This window comes from Globicephala melas, chromosome 4 (assembly GCF_963455315.2).
Source record: "Globicephala melas chromosome 4, mGloMel1.2, whole genome shotgun sequence".
In the NCBI taxonomy this organism is placed as follows: Eukaryota; Metazoa; Chordata; class Mammalia; order Artiodactyla; family Delphinidae; genus Globicephala; species Globicephala melas.
In genome coordinates this window covers 74,541,898-74,562,325 of record NC_083317.1, presented here as the reverse complement: position 1 = coordinate 74,562,325, position 20,428 = coordinate 74,541,898, and the positions used below count along the sequence as shown (strand labels likewise).

The 20,428-nt window shown below is 38.2% G+C and overlaps 1 protein-coding gene across 4 annotated transcripts in view; it reads left to right on the top strand.

Annotated features, from left to right (window-relative positions):
- The window catches only part of OPA1 (OPA1 mitochondrial dynamin like GTPase), a 97,060-nt gene that overhangs the window by 34,346 nt on the left and 42,286 nt on the right, over positions 1-20,428 (top strand). For all 4 annotated transcript variants that reach the window (XM_030860544.2, XM_030860536.3, XM_030860560.2 and 1 more), the window contains 7 exons: positions 1,222-1,294; positions 1,387-1,459; positions 2,720-2,835; positions 3,746-3,810; positions 4,577-4,653; positions 17,813-17,978; positions 20,229-20,381. In XM_030860544.2, the coding sequence (XP_030716404.1) occupies positions 1,222-1,294; positions 1,387-1,459; positions 2,720-2,835; positions 3,746-3,810; positions 4,577-4,653; positions 17,813-17,978; positions 20,229-20,381 (723 nt within the window). The remainder of the gene's footprint in view (positions 1-1,221; positions 1,295-1,386; positions 1,460-2,719; positions 2,836-3,745; positions 3,811-4,576; positions 4,654-17,812; positions 17,979-20,228; positions 20,382-20,428) is intronic.

The following is a 20,428-nucleotide window of genomic DNA, read 5'->3' as shown; positions in this document are numbered from 1 at the left end:
CAGCACCTAAGGTTTTTATCGGGGGCTGTTCATGTAGCCACCCTCAAGTACCAAGATTCCAGACGCCCAAGGGAAAGCAGATGCTCAGCATAAACCACATGGATTGCACAATGAGCCACTGTTATTTAGGGAAAGTTTTATATCAGTGTAGGGAATTGTTTACCAGTTAAGTTCCCAGATGCCAGCCAAGGACAGGCAGGCCTTTCTGAGGACAGCAATCTCAGGCCTGCTGTGTTAACTCTTTTCTGTACAGCCTCAGTGACCTTAGCTTTGCCTTATTTTTAAGGGTAAGGCCTGCCCTTGGCCGTATTGGTCCTGATAGGGAGGAGGGGGGAAGTGAGGTAGAAGCAAATTTCTGCGCTTCCTTCCCATTTCCCATCATTCCTTTCATTTTTCTCCTCTTTAGGAAAATGAGTTTGCATTTCCTTTGAATACAGTTGAAGCTTATATCAGTCTTTTTTTATACCAAAGATTTAGCATTAGCCTAGAAATGTAACTTGTCTTAGAGGAGGGATTCTTATCTCAGTATTAATCTTAATGAGCTTCTGGGAGTAGGAACTCTTATGTTATGTGTGAATGATAGATCTCTGTGCAAATGTGCATTTTTCTGGAGACAGAGTCTGTAGTTTTTATTTCATTTAGAAAAGGAGTTTTGACCCTAAAAGAGTTGAGAACCACTGGATCCAAATTTTTTTTTTATAGAGTTAAAAAAAGAAAAAAAAAAGACTGTCCAACTTTGTTAGAATTTAGATATTGGGGAAATAATAATAGCAGCTACTATTATTGTGTGCTTCTGCACGCCTGGCACTGTGTTAAGTATCATATAACTTTTTCAACTACCAGTTTGAAAAAGTTAAGTAGCTTACTTAAGGCCACACACCTAGTAAGTGCCAGAGAAGAAATTCAAACTAAGGCCTGACTCCAAAGCTCTATATGTCATTCCAAGTTCTAATTTTGGTACTTAAGTTTTAACAATACATTTTTAATATAACAAAACTAAATGTATTTCATTTTTTCCTCAAAGAGCAATTGAAATGCATTTTAGTACTTTTGTACAGACATATATAGCAGTTGAAATACATTTCAGTACTTTTGTACAGACATATATTTACCCAAACATATACATATATAGCATTATTAAATTTGCTTTCTAAATAGCATGTTATGCTTTAAAAATTATGTAAACTTACATCTGTTTATTTTTCCCACTTTTGAAAATAGATTCAGCAGATAATTGAAGGAAAACTCTTCCCAATGAAAGCTCTAGGTTATTTTGCTGTTGTAACAGGAAAAGGTATGCAAAGACAGATTATTATAGTTTTTTGTTGTTTTCAAATAATAAAAATGAATTTTCTTAGTGAGAACTTTACCATCATCTCTCCCTAGGAAACAGCTCTGAAAGCATTGAAGCTATAAGAGACTATGAAGAAGAATTTTTTCAGAATTCAAAACTCCTAAAGTAGGTATCTTGTTTAAATATTTAAAGAATTTATAGTGAGGGAGTAGCTTCAGCTGTTTTCATTTAAAAGTTTGTTTTATAGCTATCAGTTTAACATTGAATTTCCAGAATTGAATTCCCAAATAGCGATCTGTATTTAATAAGCAAATCCTCAAGCTACTCTGACAGAATTGGGAGCAGTTTATCACACAGTACAGTACATGCTGTTGTAATAAACTGCCCCTTGGCATATGGGCATCGGAGACCACACTGACACCACTTAAGTTGTTTTACTTATAAGGTGATTTTTTAAAATCAACACTTAACATGTTTAAATGCGTGTACACATTTCTCTTACAGTATTGGGGAAAGTTGGAGTGAGGGGTGGGAGTGTGAAAGGGGTGTCCTTAAATAGATATTGACAGAAATTAACAGAATGTAAGATACTGACAGAAAAGCAAAGAGGAAAAGCTAAAGGGCAACTGAATTTTAAAACATTATAACATGTAGAGAGTCTCTTGAACTGGAAGAGTGCGTTTGCCTCTATATTAGTATAGTAAGTCAAGGTAGTCTTTTCACACGTAGGCTTGAGAATTGTCTGTTGGGTTGGGAGCTGGCAAGTGGGTAGAACTATGCTATCCAATATAGTGGTCACTAGCCTTGTGTGCTTGTTTAAATTTATTTATTTATTTTTGGCTGTGTTGGGTCTTTGTTGCTGCATGCATGTTTTCTCTAGTTTCAGCAAGCAGGGGCTACTCTTTGTTGCAGTGCGCGGGCTTCTCATTGCGGTGGTTTCTCTTGTTGCGGAGCACGGGCTCTAGGTGGCGTGGGCTTCAGTAGTTGTGGCTCTCGGGCTCTAGAGCACAGGCTCAGTAGTTGTGGCGCATGGGCTTAGTTGCTCTGCGGCGTGTGGGATCCTCTCACACCGGGGCTCGAACCCATGTCCCTTACACTGGCAGGCAGACTCTTAACCACTGTGCCACCAGGGAAGTCTCTAAATTTAAATTAGTTAACATTAAACAGAAGGAAAATGTGAGTTCCTCAGTCACACTAGCCACACATTTCAAGGGGTCAATAACCCCATGTGACTAGTAGCTACCATATTGGACAGCACGGGTATAGATTACTTTCCTCATCACAGAAAGTTCATTGGACCGCCCTAGTATAAAATGATTAAGTGGCTATTCTCATTATGTTGTAACAAGCACATTCTCAAACTTGGTGATAGTATTGTCCTTTCTGCCACTTTAATATACTTTAGCTCTGGTTATTGTTTTGTAGGACAAGCATGCTAAAGGCACACCAAGTAACTACAAGAAATCTCAGCCTTGCTGTTTCGGACTGCTTTTGGAAAATGGTACGAGAGTCAGTTGAACAACAGGCCGACAGTTTCAAAGGTAAGTTGGGTTTTTAAAATCAACTCTCAAATTTAGATATTTTATTAGCTGGCAGTCTTGGGCATCCATCAGATTCTTTACTTCCTTTGTTTTAACAGTTGCTTTTCATTCATTTACTATAAGATAGTATGTAGGAAAAGGAAAACTACAAATCTTCAGTTGTATGAGAGCAGGATTTTTCTTTTCAGGGGAAACATTGCTAGGAGAACATTACAAAATTTAAACAGAAAGTTTGCAGTAGTGTTTGGGAGAAAGAACCTAGTATAACTATAGAGAACTCAGATTCTGCCTTTTTAGAGGAAAGAGAGGAAATGTGTTGGGAAGCAGAGCAGACAGTGTACTTTCAGCTACATTGTACTGGTTCCTGAATACCACGCTTTCCTGTTCCATGGCTTTGCTTGCTTCCGTAGTTTCATTTGGTGAGAGTATATCCTCCGCCCATTTTCTCATTAGGAAAGCCTACCTATTTATCCCATTAGTCCCTCAGCAACCTTGTAAGTGTTATTCTCATCTTACAGAAGAGCAAACTGAGGCAGAGGATAATATACCTAAGTGACACACCCAGCATCAAACAGTAATAGATAATAGACCCAGGGTTTGAATGGGGTTCAAAATCAGGATTGAGTTGGTGGTATGACTTCAGAGTCCCATGCTCTTAGCAGCTGTACTAAATTGTGTCAGCTGTGTGCTTTGTGGACTGAAAATGGAGAAACTAAAGTCAAAGGGATTAGTTTGGGAAACTGTTGTAATAATGCTATTCTGAGATATTGAGAGCCCAGAGTACTCAGGAGCTATCTGTGCACACTCAGAAATTCAGTTAATATAGCAGATATGTGAGAGATAGCCTTTAACCACTGCATCTGGAACTGAAGAGAATCCTCAAACTTGAGCATTTTTCCTTCTTCCTCAGCAACACGTTTTAACCTTGAAACTGAGTGGAAGAATAACTATCCTCGCCTGCGAGAACTTGACCGGGTAATATTTATGTACCTCATGTATTTTGTATATATCTAATTTAGTATTGTGCTCTAACAAAGTTTATGTTGACAAGCAGAATCTGGTAAGCTAAATTGTTTTGGTTTTAACCATGATTACTAATTTAGAGTTGCAAGAATACATTTCCACGAACAGTTGTCACTTTTACAAATAACTTAAATTATTTATTACATAATAAAAAAAGTAATTAGGGATCATAGGATATCCAAACAAGTATTGAAAATCTTTTTCTGAAAAGGTGAAGAATAGTCTTTCAATGTCTTATAAATTAACATATTTATGTAATGTAAACTTAAAAATCATACATCAGCTTTTTAACCTTTTCACTGTTCATACTCTAAGTTAATAGGTCTTAAGTATTGGTTTTCCTTGATTTTAAAATGCCATCAGTTGTAAAACACAGCATCAGATTACTGTTAGTAATACACTAAATTAATGTGCGTTGATAACTTTCACATAACGTTTGTTATGTAAAAAACTTACCTGAACCAATGTTCCGTGAAAAACTGCATTCAGAGTTGAATAAGGTAGACGTGTGTCAGTGTCTTTGTCCTTATCTGGATATTGGCATTCCTAAAGAAAGAGACTAGAAGAGAAGAGCGTTACTTGTTGGTCAGGCATGCTTCAAAATTAAGTCCAGCCAGTAGCTTGTCAGAGGCCTTCCTTTTAGTTATCTCTGAAAATCATGGCAGGGCAAATTGACTATCTTATGAAAATCTTACTTACGTGTATCTATATTGCCTAGAACGAACTGTTTGAAAAAGCTAAAAATGAAATCCTCGATGAAGTTATCAGTCTGAGCCAGGTTACACCAAAACATTGGTGAGTATTTGACCTTTTCTCAAAGACTTTACTATGTGAATTATAATGGAATACTAAAACTTAGATTGATAAAGCAGTGATTTATTGTAGCCTTGGCCTGTCCCCCCAAACACTTAGTAAATAGGCAAGAACATAAAAGTATGTTTTTTTGCAGAATCTAACCACTATTCTAGTCTAACCAATTAAATATTTTAAGTATAATGAATTATGTATTTATTATATATCTCTGAGAAGAGATATTCTGAAAGATAGCTTTCTCCATGCTCTTTTTTTTTTTTTTTTTTTTTTTTGCGGTATGCGGGCCTCTCACTGTTGTGGCCTCTCCCGTTGCGGAGCACAGACTCCACGGCCATGGCTCACGGGCCCAGCCGCTCCGCGGCATGTGGGATCTTCCCAGACCGGGGCACGAACCCGTGTCCCCTGCATCGGCAGGCGGACTCTCAACCACTGCGCCACCAGGGAAGCCCTCTCCATGCTCTTTTGAAATCTTCATTCATCTTAGGTTTTTCCTTATCTTAATAAATACATAATTTTGATTTCTATAAAATCATTTAGGTAAAAGTTTTATCAAATTGTGCTTTAGCTAAGTATCAAACAGTCTAACAAGACTGGTTGCTCTTGTTGGATTACACTTAGAGAACAAAACTACAGAGAAAATTGCTGTAGGAGAAGAGTATATTGCTTTCAAATTCTCACATCTGCATAAGAACACTGGTGCTTTTGTAATATGTGTCTGATATGTTTTGTACAGACACATTTGAAATTGAATCCTGTTTGAGATTTTTTTTAAAATAGCAAGTAAATGCATTCTTTTGAAAAATACTCATGCAAATCGCTTTTAGGGCCAAGTGTCATCTTCAATTTATGTTTTATGTAAATATTGGCGCTCTTAAATATGTTGGAATGGCAGTAACCAAAATAGGTTCCATGTACCTCAAGCAAGCTATGTATAAATAACTTAAATTTTAAATTTTTATAATCGTATTTTAATTAACAAATCCCTTATATAAAAATTACCTTTATAATGAAGTCTGTAGTTTAAGAATTTATTATTCTTGGAGCAGAACTGCCATTTATTATGAATATTTTCTGTAACTCTTATATTTGCTCAGTTGAAGATTATCAAAATGGAACTTAGACATTAGTGTCCAGTCCTTAAGTTTGTATTCAGTACTACTAGTTTCCTTATGTTGGTGCCCTTTCTTCCTCAGTAGTGAACTCTTTTCTCTCTTCAAGTAGTCAAAATTTGCCTATTTTTAATCTCTCTCCTTATCCAAAAAAGAATTCTGATCTTATCTGTTGATTGATTAATCATATATATATATATATATACACACACACACAAAAAAAAAACTTGTTATCATTATTATTTGTATTTTAAGCCAGTTCTATGGCTTTCTATAAGTCATCCAGTTTTTGAAGTTTGCAAGAGATAGATATGTGTGTGTGTATATATGTATGTATGTGTATAGTATATACATATACACACATACACACAGAATGAATAGTACTACTTACCTTACTAGGTTGTATGAAGATAATGTACAGAAAAGTGATTTGTAAACTACGATAACTCATAATGCTATTTATGGGAGAAAAATGTGGTGCCTCTGTGAATTTCTGGCATCATCAAATGGAATGGTTAGTTTTGTTTGGACAGAGCAAGTCTGAAATCAAAGTGTACCTACACTTAAGCGAGCCTTGAAGATAAATCTAATTTACTTAACACACGGGTGGTGAAGGGAATTTGTGAAGGGACAAGAAACCTATATTGCCAGATTGCCTATTGAGAAGGCAAGGGAGAGAACTAGGACATCTGGCTGCTAGAGATTTATTCTTTGAGCTGCTGGATCTTTTCATCACCACCCCTCCACCTCCGCCGCACCCTTTTTCCCCAGACGCTGTAGCTTAACACAAACATAGATCAAAATAGCAGGTCCTAATCTTAGCTGTTTGTGCCACATTGATTTCAACTGCATTGCACCCAAAATGTTTTATTTTTGTGACATAGTTGATGTTGTATCAGGTAGTATCTTTTTGCTGCTTAATACCTTATGTGACACTTTAGGATACAACTCTAAGATGTTTATAATTATTTAAGTCACAGGACTGTTTAATCTGTATTTGGTAATTTGGAAGCACTGTTACAAGCATTTTGTCATTCTATACTTCAGTCATGTTTTAAGAAAGTTATTGGAGGTTTAGATTTGACATATGATTCATTAGAGTAAGAAATAGGCTCTCAGTGCTTTCACACAATATACTTGATCTTTAGGAGTTGATTATGGACACTAAGCAGGAGATAGTTATTTTATCCTTATTTAGAAGGATAGCTGGCAGGATTTATAGAAATACACTTAAAAATGGTATCGCAGTATGCATACAATTTTTGGTGAAAAATATTAAGTTTATTTTGTTGAAGTTAAAAGAATGAAAGGAATATGGGAATGCACAGTTAAGTACCCTAACTCAGATGTAAGGAATCAAAAACGATTTCTTATAATTTGAGATTTAAAGAGTGAATAGATGCTAGGTAAAGGCAGTGACCAGAATATTGCAGAGGCCAAGAGGTGAGAGCAAGAAAAGTGACAGAAGTAACTGAAGACAGGTACCTATGGCTTTAGCATAGAAGGAGGCAAGAGGAAGAAGATGAAACGGTGGGTATAAGCAAGATATAGATGATTAAGGGCCTTAGAAACCATGTTTAGAAGCTTGAAATTTATCCGACAACCAGTGAGGGCCAATGAAGAGGTTTAGGCAGATTTGCATTTTAAAAAGATTTTTGTAGTAGGGAAAGTGGAATACAGGTGGAGAAAACTGAGCAAGGAGACAGTTGACTGTTGAAACAATCTAGACCAGAAGAGATAGTGGCTTGAACTTGAATAGTGGTTGTACAGGTGGAGAAGAGGAGACATTTTTGAGATATTTGAGAGGTTACCTAGAGGATAGAATTGACAGGATTTAGTGATTGGATGTGTAGGTAATGGAGAAGAGGAGTCAGTTAAAGACTGAGTACATCTATATCCAGTAATTATATTGCTAGGGCTCTATTGAAATGAAGATATTTTTGACGAAGATGAACACATAAGAATCTTCACCATGGTTTTGTTTATAAGTGTAAAAAATTGAAAACTTGTGTTTTTATTTGTAATTACATAATATTTGATTTATCCATAGAGTGGATTACTATGCAGCCATTGAAAAATGTAGGATGTCCACATGGAAAACTACGTACAATATACTTTAATATTATATTTATTAAACAGTATGTGTAATATCACCTGTGTAAACACACACAAATAGTAATGTAGGCATTGATATTTTTAATGATAAATTAAGCTGTGAATAGTGGTCATTTAGTGAAAGAGACATTATGGAGTACTTCTTACTTTTTCTGTATTGGTTTTAAATTATATGGAGTAAGTCCTCTGCTTTAAAAAAAGAAATTTTCATTTTGAAAAAAAATTTAATTAAAAGGGCATATAGGTAGGGTTCAGGAGATAAAGGGGGTGATAAATAGAACTATAATGGTAGTTGTATTTTGTGTATTAGTGGTATTTATCCCTGGACGATGGCAAAACTTAGAGAAGAAGTCTACAATCACCTAGAATATATACTGGGGGAACTGGTCGATGTGAGTAGAGGACTAATGGTCTGGAAGAGAGATTGTGGGGTAAGCAGAACATCCACTTCCTGACTCTGAAGCACATTCAGCTAATGAGCAGCTTCCAGGCAGCAGAATTTGAGGACAGTTACTGCCTGTAAGGGAGGGTCAGGAAAGGTTTGAAGATGTAAGGAAAAGGGAAAGAATGAGAATATAAAATGGTTTGTTTGTTATGGAACAAGGTATTGGAGGCACAATAAAAGTTATTGTGATGGAGGGGAGCAGGGGGAGTCTGGACGGAGGACAGCAGCTTAGTGATGAAAGGGCAAGTGAGCTGGGTAAGGATAAGTGACAGCAGCCACCTTTGGTGGATTGGGAAGCTGCAGCCTCCTTTGAGAAAGTTACCTAAGGCTTGTCGGAATTTGGTGGTGTGGAATTTTGTTATGATCTCCTTGAAAGGGTGTCTGGGTTGTAGAGTCCTGTCCCATAGACTCCTAGGAAGAGATTAACACACCATGTCTGTTCTGAGGCAGGAGCAGCAAAAGGCCTTTGTGGTCAGAGGCTGTATCCTGATTTTTTGTTCATCTTTCAGATATCTTGAGTTTGTGTTTAAAATTGTCTGAATAGATGGCCCTGACAGACTTCTTTTCTTCCATCTTGCTTTTGAAATTCTCCCATTATCTGTCATTAATGCCATGACTAAATGGACTTTGTCCTTTTGATCCTCTGGTGTATTCTCTCTGCATATTCATTCTCTCTCTTTCCTTCCTTCCTCCCTTCTTTCCTTCCTTTTGTTTTTTATTGAAATATAGTTGACATGCAATATTATGTTAGTTTCAGTGCACTACATAGTGTTTTGTTTTAACATCTTTATTAGAGTATAATTGCTTTACAATGGTGTGTTAGTTTCTGCTTTATAACAAAGTGAATCAGTTATACATATACATATGTCCCCATATCTCTTCCCTCTTGCATCTCCCTCCCTCCCACCCTCCCTATCCCACCCCTCTAGGTAGTCACAAAGCACTGAGCTGATCTCCCTGTGCTATGTGGCTGCTTCCCACTAGCTATCTGTTTTACGTTTGGTAGTGTATATATGTCCATGCCACTCTCTCACTTTGTCCCAGCTTACCCTTCCCTCTCCCCATATCCTCAAGGACATTCTCTAGTAGGTCTGCATCTTTATTCCCGTCTTGCTCCTAGGTTCTCCTGACCATTTTCTTTTTCTTTTTTTAGATTCCATATATATATGTTAGCATACGGTATTTGTTTTTCTCTTTCTGACTTACTTCACTCTGTATGACAGTCTCTAGGTCCATCCACCTCACTACAAATAACTCAATTTCATTTCTTTTTATGGCTGAGTAATATTCCATTGTATATATGTGCCACATCTTCTTTATCGATTCATCTGGTGATGGACACTTAGGTTGTTTCCATCTCTTGCCTATTGTAAATAGAGCTGCAATGAACATTTTGGCACATGACTCTTTTTGAATTATGGTTTTCTCAGGGTATATGCCCAGTAGTGGGATTGCTGGGTCATATGGTAGTCCTCTTTTGAGATTTTTGAGGAAATTCCATACTGTTCTCCATAGTGGCTGTATCAATTTACATTCCCACCAACAGTGCAAGAGGGTTACCTTTTCTCCACACCCTATCCAGCATTTATTGTTTGTAGATTTTTTGATGGTGGCCATTCTGACCAGTGTGAGATGATATCTCATTGTAGTTTTGATTTTCATTTCTCTAATGCTTAATGATGTTGAGCATTCTTTCATGTGTTTGTTGGCAGCAATCTGTATATCTTCTTTGGAGAAATGTCTGTTTAGGTCTTCTGCCCATTTTTGGATTGGGTTGTTTGTTTTTCAGATATTGAGCTGCATGAGCTGCTTATATATTTTGGAGATTAATCCTTTGTCAGTTGCTTCATTTGCAAATATTTTCTCCCATTCTGAGGGTTGTCTTTTGATCTTGTTTATGGTTTCCTTTACTGTGCAAAGGCTTTTAAGTTTCATTAGGTCCCTTTTGTTTATTTTTGTTTTTATTTCCATTTCTCTAGGAGGTGGGTCAAAAAGGATCTTGCTGTGATTTATGTCATAGAGTGTTCTGCCTATGTTTTCCTCAAAGAGTTTGATAGTGTCTGGCCTTACATTTAGGTCTTTAATCCATTTTGAGCTTATTTTTGTGTATTGTGTTAGGGAGTGATCTAATCTCATACTTTTACATGTAGCTGTCCAGTTTTCCCAACACCACTTATTGAAGAGGCTGTCCTTTCTCCACTGTACATTCTTGCCTCCTTTATCAAAGATAAGGTGACCATATGTGCATGGGTTTATCTCTGGGCTTTCTATCCTGTTCCATTGATCTATATTTCTGTTTTTGTGCCAGTACCATACTGTCTTGATTACTGTAGCTTTGTAGTATAGTCTGAAGTCAGGGAGCCTGATTCCTCCACCTCCGTTTTTCTTTCTCAAGATTGCTTTGGTTATTTGGAGTCTTTTGTGTTTCCATACAAATTGTGAAATTTTTTGTTCTAGTTCTGTGAAAAATGCCAGTGGTAGTTTGATAGGGATTGCATTGAATCTGTAGATTGCTTTGGGTAGTAGAGTCATTTTCACAGTGTTGTTGGTTGTTCCAATCCAAGAACATGGTATATCTCTCCATCTATTTGTATCATCTTTAATTTCTTTCATCAGTGTCTTATAATTTTCTGCATACAGGTCTTTTGTCTCCTTAGGTAGGTTTATTCCTAGATATTTTATTCTTTTTGTTGCAGTGGTAAATGGGAATGTTTCCTTAATTTCACTTTCACATTTTTCATCATTAGTGTGTAGGAATGCAAGAGGTTTCTGTGCATTAACTTTGTATCTTGCTACTTTACCAAATTCATTGATTAGCTCTAGTAGTTTTCTGGTAGCATCTTTAGGATTCTTTATGTATAGTATCATGTCATCTGCAAAGAGTGACAGCTTTACTACTTCTTTTCCAATTTGGATTCCTTTTATTTCTTTTTCTTCTCTGATTGCTGTGGCTAAAACTTCCAAAACTATGTTGAATAATAGTGGTGAGAGTGGGCAACCTTGTCTTGTTCCTGATCTTAGTGGAAATGGTTTCAGTTTTTCACCATTGAGGATGATGTTGCCTGTGGGTTTGTCATGTATGGCCTCTATTATGTTGAAGGAAGTTCCCTCTATGCGTACTTTCTGCAGGGTTTTTATCATAAATGGATGTTGAATATTGTCAAAAGCTTTCTCTGCATGTGTTGAGATGATCATATGGTTTTTCTCCTTCAGTTTGTTAATATGGTGTATCATGTTGATTGATTTGCATATATTGAAGAATCCTTGCATTCCTGGGATAAACCCCACTTGATCATGGTGTATGATCCTATTAATGTGCTGTTGGATTCTGTTTCCTAGTATTTTGTTGAGGATTTTTGCATCTATGTTCATCAGTGATATTGGCCTGTAGTTTTCTTTCTTTGTGACATCCTTATCTGGTTTTGGTATCAGAGTGATGGTGGCCTCATAGAATGAGTTTGGGAGTGTTCCTCCCTCTGCTATATTTGGAAGAGTTTGAGAAGGATAGGTGTTAGCTCTTCTCTAAATGTTTGATAGAATTCGCCTGTGAAGCCATCTGGTCCTGGGCTTTTGTTTGTTGGAAGATTTTTAATCACAGTTTCAATTTCAGTGCTTGTGATTGGTCTGTTCATACTTTCTATTTCTTCCTGCTTCAGTCTCAGCAGGTTGTGCATTTTTAAGAATTTGTCCATTTCTTCCAGGTTGTCCATTTTATTGGCATAGAGTTGCTTATAGTAATCTCTCATGATCCTTTGTATTTCTGCAGTGTCAGTTGTTACTTCTCCTTTTGCATTTCTAATTCTATTGATTTGAGTCTTCTCCCCTGGCTAATGGTTTATCAATTTTGTTTATCTTCTCAAAGAACCAACTTTTAGTCTTATTGATCTTTGCTATCTTTTCCTTCATTTCTTTTTCATTTATTTCTGACCTGACCTTTATGATTTCTTTCCTTCTGCTAATTTTGGGGTTTTTTTTTGTTCTTCGTTCTCTAATTGCTTTAGGTGTAAGGTTAGGTTGTTTATTTGAGATGTTTCTTGTTTCTTAAGATAGGCTTGTATTGCTATAAACTTCCCTCTTAGAACTGCTTTTGCTGCATCCCATAGGTTTTGGGTCGTTGTGTTTTCATTGTCATTTGTTTCTAGGTATGTTTTGATTTCCTCTTTCGTTTCTTCAGTGACCTCTTGGTTATTAAGTAGTGTGTTGTTTAGCCTCCATGTGTTTGTATTTCTTACAGATCTTTTCCTGTAATTGATATGTAGTCTCATAGCATTGTGGTTGAAAAAGATACTTGATACGATTTCAATTTTCTTAAATTTACCAAGGCTTGATTTGTGACCCAAGATGTGATCTATCCTGGAGAATGTTCCATGAGCACTTGAAAGAATGTGTATTGTTTTTGGATGGAATGTCCTATAAATATCAATTAAGTCCATCTTGTTTAATGTATCATCTCAAGCTTGTGTTTCCTTATTTATTTTCATTTTAGATGATCTGTGCATTGGTGAATGTGGGGTGCTAAAGTCCCCTACTATAATTGTGTTACTGTCGATTTCCCCTTTTATGGCTGTTAGTATTTGCCTTATGTATTGAGGTGCTCCTATGTTGAGTGCATAAATATTTAAAATTGTTATATCTTCTTGGACTGATCCCTTGACCATTATATATTGTCCTTCTTTGTCTCTTGTAATGCTCTTTATTTTAACATCTCTTTTGTCTGATATGAGAATTGCTACGCCAGCTTGCTTTTGATTTTCATTTGCATTGAATATCTTTTTCCATCCCCTCACTTTCAGTCTGTATGTGTCCCTAGGTCTGAAGTGGGTCTCTTGTAGACAGCATATATACGGGTCTTGTTTTTGTATCCATTCAGCCAGTGTATGTCTTTTGGTTGGAGCATTTAATCCATTTACATTTAAGGTAATTATTGATATGCATGTTCCTATTACCATTTTCTTAATTGTTTTGTGTTTGTTATTGTAGGTTTTTTCCTTCTCTTGTGTTTCCTGCCTAGAGAAGTTCCTTCAGCATTTGTTGTAAAGCTGGTTTGGGGGTGCTGAATTCTCTCAGCTTTTGCTTGTCTGTAGAGCTTTTAATTTCTCTGTCAAATCTGAAGGAGATTCTTGCTGAGTAGAGTAATCTTGGTTGTAGGTTTTTCTCTTTCATCAGTTTAAATATGTCCTGCCACTCCCTTCTGGCTTGCAGAGTTTCTGCTGAAAGATCAGCTGTTGACCTTATGGGGATTCCCCTATGGGTTACTTGTTGTTTTTCCCTTGCTGCTTTTAATATTTGTTCCTTGTATTTAATTTTTGACAGCTTGATTAATATGTGTCTTGGTGTGTTTCTGCTTGGAATTATCCTGTATTGGACTCTCTGTGCTTCCTGGGCTTGATTAACTATTTCCTTTCCCATATTAGGGAAGTTTTCAACTATAATCTCTTCAGATATTTTCTGAGTCCCTTTCTTTATCTCTTCTTCTTCTGGGACCCCTATAGTTCGAATGTTGGTGCGTTTAATGGTGTCCCAGAGGTCTCTGAGTCTGTCCTCAGTTTTTTTCATTCTTTTTTCTTTATTCTGCTCTGCAGTAGTTGTTTCCACTATTGTATCTTCCAGGTCACTTATGAGTTCTTCTGCCTCAGTTATTCTGCTATTGATCCCATCTAGAGTATTTTTAATTTCATTTATTGTGTTGTTCATCATTGTTTGTTTCATCTTTAGTTCTTCTAGGCCCTTGTTAAATGTTTCTTGCATTTTGTCCATTCTATTTCCAAGATTTTGGATCATCTTTACTATCATTATTCTGAATTCTTTTTCAGGTAGACTGCCTATTTGCTCTTCATTTGTTAGGTCTGGTGGGTTTTTATGTTGCTCCTTCATCTGCTGTGTGTTTTTCTGTCTTCTCATTTTGCTTATCTTACTGTGTTTGGGGTCTCCTTTTTGCAGGCTTCAGGTTCGTAGTTCCCGTTGTTTTTGGTGTCTGTCCCCAGTGGCTAAGGTTGGTTCAGTGGGTTGTGTAGGCTTCCTGGTGGAGGGGACTAGTGCCTGTGTTCTGGTGGATGAGGCTGGATCTTGTCTTTCTGGTGGGCAGGTCCATGTTTGGTGGTGTGTTTTGGGGTGTCTGTAGCCTTATTATGATTTTAGGCAGCCTCTCTGCTAATGGGTGGGGTTGTATTCCTGTCTTGCTAGTTGTTTGGCATAGGGTGTCTAGCACTGTAGCTTGCTGGTCTTTGAGTGGAACTGGGTCTTGGCTTTGAGATGGAGATCGCTGGGAGATTTTCACTGTTTAATATTATGTGGAGCTGGGAGGTCTCTTGTGGACCAGTGTCCTGAACTTGACTCTCCCACCTCAGTGGCACAGCCCTGATGCCTAGCTGGAGCACCAAAGAGCCTGTCCTCCATACAGCTCAGAATAAAAGGGAGAAAAAATAGAAAGAAAGAAGAAGATAAAATAAAAGAAAGAAGAAGATAAAATAAAGTTATTAAAAGAAAAAATAATTATTAAGAAAAAACGTTTTCTTAAGTAATTAAAAAAAACAACGGACAGACAGAATCCTAGGACAAATGGTAAAAGCAAAGCTATACAGACAAAATCACACACAGAAGCATACACATACACACAAACAAAGGGAAAATGGGAAAAAATATATATATATCGTTGCCCCCAAAGTCCACCTCCTCAATTTGGGATGATTCGTTGTCTATTCAGGTATTCCACAGATGCAGGGTACATGAAGTTGATTGTGGAGCTTTAATCCGCTGCTTCTGAGGCTGCTGTGAGAGATTTCCCTTTCTCTTCTTTGTTCGCACAGCTCCCCGGGGTTCAGCTTTGGATTTGGCCCCGCCTCTGCGTGTAGGTCGCCTGAGGGCGTCTGTTCTTCGCTCAGACAGGACGGGGTTAACGGAGCCGCTGCTTCAGGGGCTCTGGCTCACTCAGGCCGGGGGTGGGGGCGGGCGGGGAAGGGGCACGGAGGCGGGGCGAGCCTGCGGTGGCAGAGGCCAGCCTGACGTTACACCAGCCAGAGGCTCGCTGTGTGTTCTCCCGGGGAAGTTGTCCCTGGATCCCGGGACCCTGGCAGTGGCGGGCTGCACAGGCTCCCCGGAAGGGGGGTGTGGATAGTGACCTGTGCTCGCACACAGGCTTCCTGGTGGCAGCAGCAGCAGCCTTAGTGTCCCATGCCCGGCTCTGTGGTCCGCGCTTTCAGCCGCGGCTCATGCCAGTCTCTGGAGCTTCTTTAAGTAGCGCTCTGAATCCCCTCTCCTCGCGCACCAGGAAACAAAGAAGGAAGAAAAACTCTCTTGCCTCTTCGGCAAGTCCAGACTTTTCCCTGGACTCTCTCCCGGCCAGCCGTGGTGCACTAACCCCCTGCAGGCTGTGTTCACGCCGCCAACCCCAGTCCTCTCCCGGCGCTCCGACCGAAGTCCGAGCCTCAGCTCCCAGCTCCCGCCCGTCTCGGCGGGTGAGCAGACAAGCCTCTTGGGCTGGTGAGTGCTGGTCGGCTCTGATCCTCTGTGCGGGAACCTCTCCACTTTGCCCTCCGAACCCGTGCTGCTGCGCTCTCCTCCGTGGCTCCGAAGCTTCCCCCCTCCGCCACCCTCAGTCTCCACCCGCGAAGGGGCTTCCTAGTGTGTGGAAACCTTTCCTCCTTCACAGCTCCCTCCCACTGGTGCAGTTCCCGTCCCTATTCTTTTGTCTCTGATTTTTCTTTTTTCATTGCCCTACCCAGGTACATAGGGAGTTTCTTGCCTTTTGGGAGGTCTGAGGTCTTCTGCCAGCGTTCAGTAGGTGTTCTGTAGGAGTTGTTCCACATGTAGATGTATTTCTGATGTATTGGTGGGGAGGAAGGTGATCTCCGCATCTTACTCTTCTGCCATCTTGAAGCTCCTCCTCTACATAGTGATTTGACAATTGCATACATTATGGAAGTGTCATCACGATAAGTCTAGTAACCATCTGTCCCCATACAAAGTTATTACAATATTATTGGTCATGTTCTTCATGCTGTATATTACATCCCATGACTTATTTATTTTACAACTGTATATTTATACCTCTATCTTCTTCACGTGTTTTGTCCTCCCTCCCATACTCTTTTGTTTTCTGGTTGTAAGGGAAAAAAGACCTGAAAATTAGCAAGGGAAGACCTGCAGCTAAGCTCATTGACTCAATAGACTTAATTTTACACAAAATATTGAGTGAGTATGAGTCAACTTGCATGGCAGGAAGCGTTGGCTCTCCTCACCCAAGAAAAGTGCAGTTTGGCTTTTGGACGGAAAGGGGTGTTTCTGTTGCCCTGAGCTTTGTAACTGCATCCTAAAAGGTGAGGTTACTCGTAAGACTGAACATTTGATAAACATGGTGTTTTTGTATGTTTTAGCACTGTATAACAGTAAAGATTAGTTTGGGAGACGCCAAATAAATATTTTCTAGAGATTTCAAAGTTTTTCTTGATTGAAGTAGTTTTCTTTATTCTATTTAGAGAACCGTATTCTTGTAAGATGTCTTTTAAAAGGTAGAATTTTCAGCTTGATTATTCATCCTTTATGTTATCATGAAATGTTGAACAGTTTTACCTAGCAATATCCCATAACGTCTCTGTGCTTTGTGCTGTGGTCTGATAAATTGTTAAAATCATACCAAGAAGTTTACAGTCTTGGACTCTACTTCACAGTCAACACATATAAAGTATGTATTAATATTAGGTAAATGAACACATAAAAAGATACTTGGAATTACTAGTCATTAGGGAAATGCAAATTAAAACCATAATGAGATACCACTGTAAACCTATTACAGTGACAAAAATGAAAATGACTAATCATACCAAATGTTGGCAAGATGTAGAGGATCTAGAACTCTCATACTCCTCTGGTGGGAATGTCAAATGGTTCAACCAATTTGGAAAACATTTTGGCAGTATCTTATAAAGTTAAATATATAATTACTATATGATCCAGCCATTCCACTCCTAGATATTTGCCCAAGAGGCACAAGAGCATATGTCATACAAAGACTTGTTCATGAATTCTCATAGCAGCTTTATTTGTGATAGCCTGCAACTGGAAACAGCCCAAATGTCCGTCAGCAGGTGAATAAGTAAACAGCTTTATGCAATGGAATATTACTCAGCAAAAAAGGAAATGAAATATTAATATACACAACAACATGGATGAATCTCAAAGTAATTATGCTGATGAAAGAAGACAGAGAAAATAAGAGTACATGCTACATGACTGCATTTATGTTAAGTTGTAGAAAATAAACTAAGCTGTAGTGACAGAAAGTAGATCCAGTGGTTACAACTTTTGAGGATGATGAAAAGGTTCATTATCTTGATTGCGGTGAAACATAGGCATGTACATATATCAAAACTTTAAATATGTACAATTTATTGTAAGTTGATACTTCAATAAAGCTGTTTATAAAAGCTTAATATTTGAATTTGGTGTTCTTGGAACTTTTTGTTTTTAATTTCAGGGAGGAAATCCTTCAGCAGTCTTTGTGGGAAAGAGTATCAACTCATGTGATTGAAAACATCTATCTTCCAGCTGCACAGACCATGAATTCTGGAACTTTTAATACGACAGTGGATATCAAGCTTAAACAGTGGACTGATAAGCAGCTTCCTAATAAAGCAGTCGAGGTTAGGATATAATTTAATTAAATGGGTAAGAAGCATTATGTGAAGGGATTAGGAGCTGTGAATTTTAGGTTTTATTCCTATCACAGCCACTATCTTTCTCTTTGGTCCTTATGCTCCTTTTATTCTTTATTCCTAATCTCTATTGGGATTAACCTTAATGCTCCTACCAGTTACTACTGTCAAAAAATTTTACTAATTGGTATGGTGTTGGTCTGAGGGTACTGGTTCTCCTTCCAAAGGTAGCATTTAACAAAACTGGCAAAATTTGTTTGAATGTGAAATATTTTTAACTTCTTCTGTAGTTAGAGATTCCATAAGGAAAATGTTTAATGGATGAAACATTTTATTTGTTGATTTTATGCAGGGCTCAATTTTACTTAAATAATTATTTCCTTAGTTAGGACCCTGCCAGAAGGTTAGACTAGGAATTGTAAGCAAGTACCTTAGAGAAAGCATTTCTGATACCCATGTATCTTGGCTCTACCACTTTGTAGCTATGCGATCCTTGGGCTGTTTGCTTAATAACCTTCCTGTTTTCTCATTTATAAAATAAGGATGAAAGTGTTGCCCACATCATAAATTGTTGTGAGGAGTCAAGGAGTTAACATATGTAGAATACTTAGACAGTATCTGCTCCATAGTAACCATTTGGTAAATGCCAGCTGCTATTATGATGATTATGGTCATCATCCAAGTTGATCTTGCCAGGCACATTACTCTGAAGAACGATTGTTGTAGATAAGAGCCAGTGTGTCCTTTGCTTCGGTGTGAAGTTGCTCACAAAATTAGAATCCGTGTTAAAAATAATTTGGGGGGCTTCCCTTGTGGCGCAGTGGTTGAGAGTCCGCCTGCCGATGCAGGGTACACAGGTTCGTGCCATGGTCTGGGAGGGTCCCACATGTCACGGAGTGGCTGGGCCCGTAGGCCATGGCCGCTGAGCCTGTGCGTCCGGAGCCTGTGCTCCTCAACGGGAGAGGCCACAACAGTGAGAGGCCCGTGTACTGCAAAAAAAAAAAAAAAAAAAAAAAAATTTTGTTTTTCATACCTACCTTAGAAACAAAATTTCAGTGTCTAATTATTCAGGTGTATTTTACCCCTTTCCTATCCTTCCAGTCCTTGCTTCTTTATCTCTGTTCTCAATTTCCTCAAGTCTCTTTTTCTAAGAACTCTTACAGCCACTCTATCTAAGCTCCATGTTGCTGACCCCTGGTCTTGACATATTTCCCCCTAAAGTAATTAGAGAGCTGCTGCCACTTCACCTCACTACTGGCTCTAACATTTTTCTGGACCCTGTCCCATGATAGCATATTTTCATATCCTAAGGTTCAAGCAGCAGAAGTAATCATAAAAATGGCAAGTGATTCTGTCTTTTGCTGCTTTCTCGCTTCACACATAGGTGTAGAAAGATGTGAACCTGCTGAAGGCCAGGAAACAGATTTTAATACCTCCCTCTATATTCTTGGACAGTCACCTTTCTTTATGCCATAATTTCTTAATGTTTAAAACGAAGAGGGCTAGATATAAAATACAATATTAACTAGCCCACTTAGTCCTTAGTAGATTTAGTTCTTAATTGATTTTGACACTGTGCTCTCCTTTCACTGTTCAGATAATTGGGAATTAGCAGTAGTACAAGGCTGAATAATACTCACGAGTGTTCGAAAGTATTGACACATTACCTCATATATTTGCATAAGGGCAAAGATGTGAAAAAACTAAATCATTAAGAAATTTTAAACTTTTTACAGTATGGAAGAGGCAGGCAAACTCTGATGTTGTAGAGAGTGAAGTAAATAAGTAAGTGAACCGAGTCTGGTGGCTGATGTGGCCTGCATGCCTTCTCTGAAGGGACAGGCAGCTCCTGTTTAGCGCCAGCAGGCGAAGGTGTGCAGGAACATGGGCCCAGTTTTGTCAGGTGGTTCAAGTGAGGCTGGAAACATGGATTTTATAGGAAGTCTCTCAGTTTTTAAATGTTGGTTACTATTTTTTTTTTTAAATTTGAGATGCTGTGTATGTGTAGCGAAACATGTCAGGAGGCCAAGTCTATTCCACCAGCTACCAGTATGAGCTCTTGAGGGCAGAGTTTATATTTGCTATACCTTTTTTTAAAAAATGTGATTTCATATGTATTTTCTGATTAACTGATTTGTCACATCTACTTGGCTTAAATTCATGTGTTTATTTTTCTTGTTACACATTAAATGAAAGTATGCAATATAGGTGCAGCTGTTTTCTTTTAAATCATTCTAGGTTGCTTGGGAGACCCTACAAGAAGAATTTTCCCGCTTCATGACAGAACCGAAAGGAAAAGAGCATGATGACATATTTGATAAACTTAAAGAGGCTGTTAAGGAAGAAACTATTAAACGCCACAAGTGGAATGATTTTGCAGAGGACAGCTTGGTATGTCGTTTGTATATTAGGGTGCCAGCCTCATTTTTTTATATAAT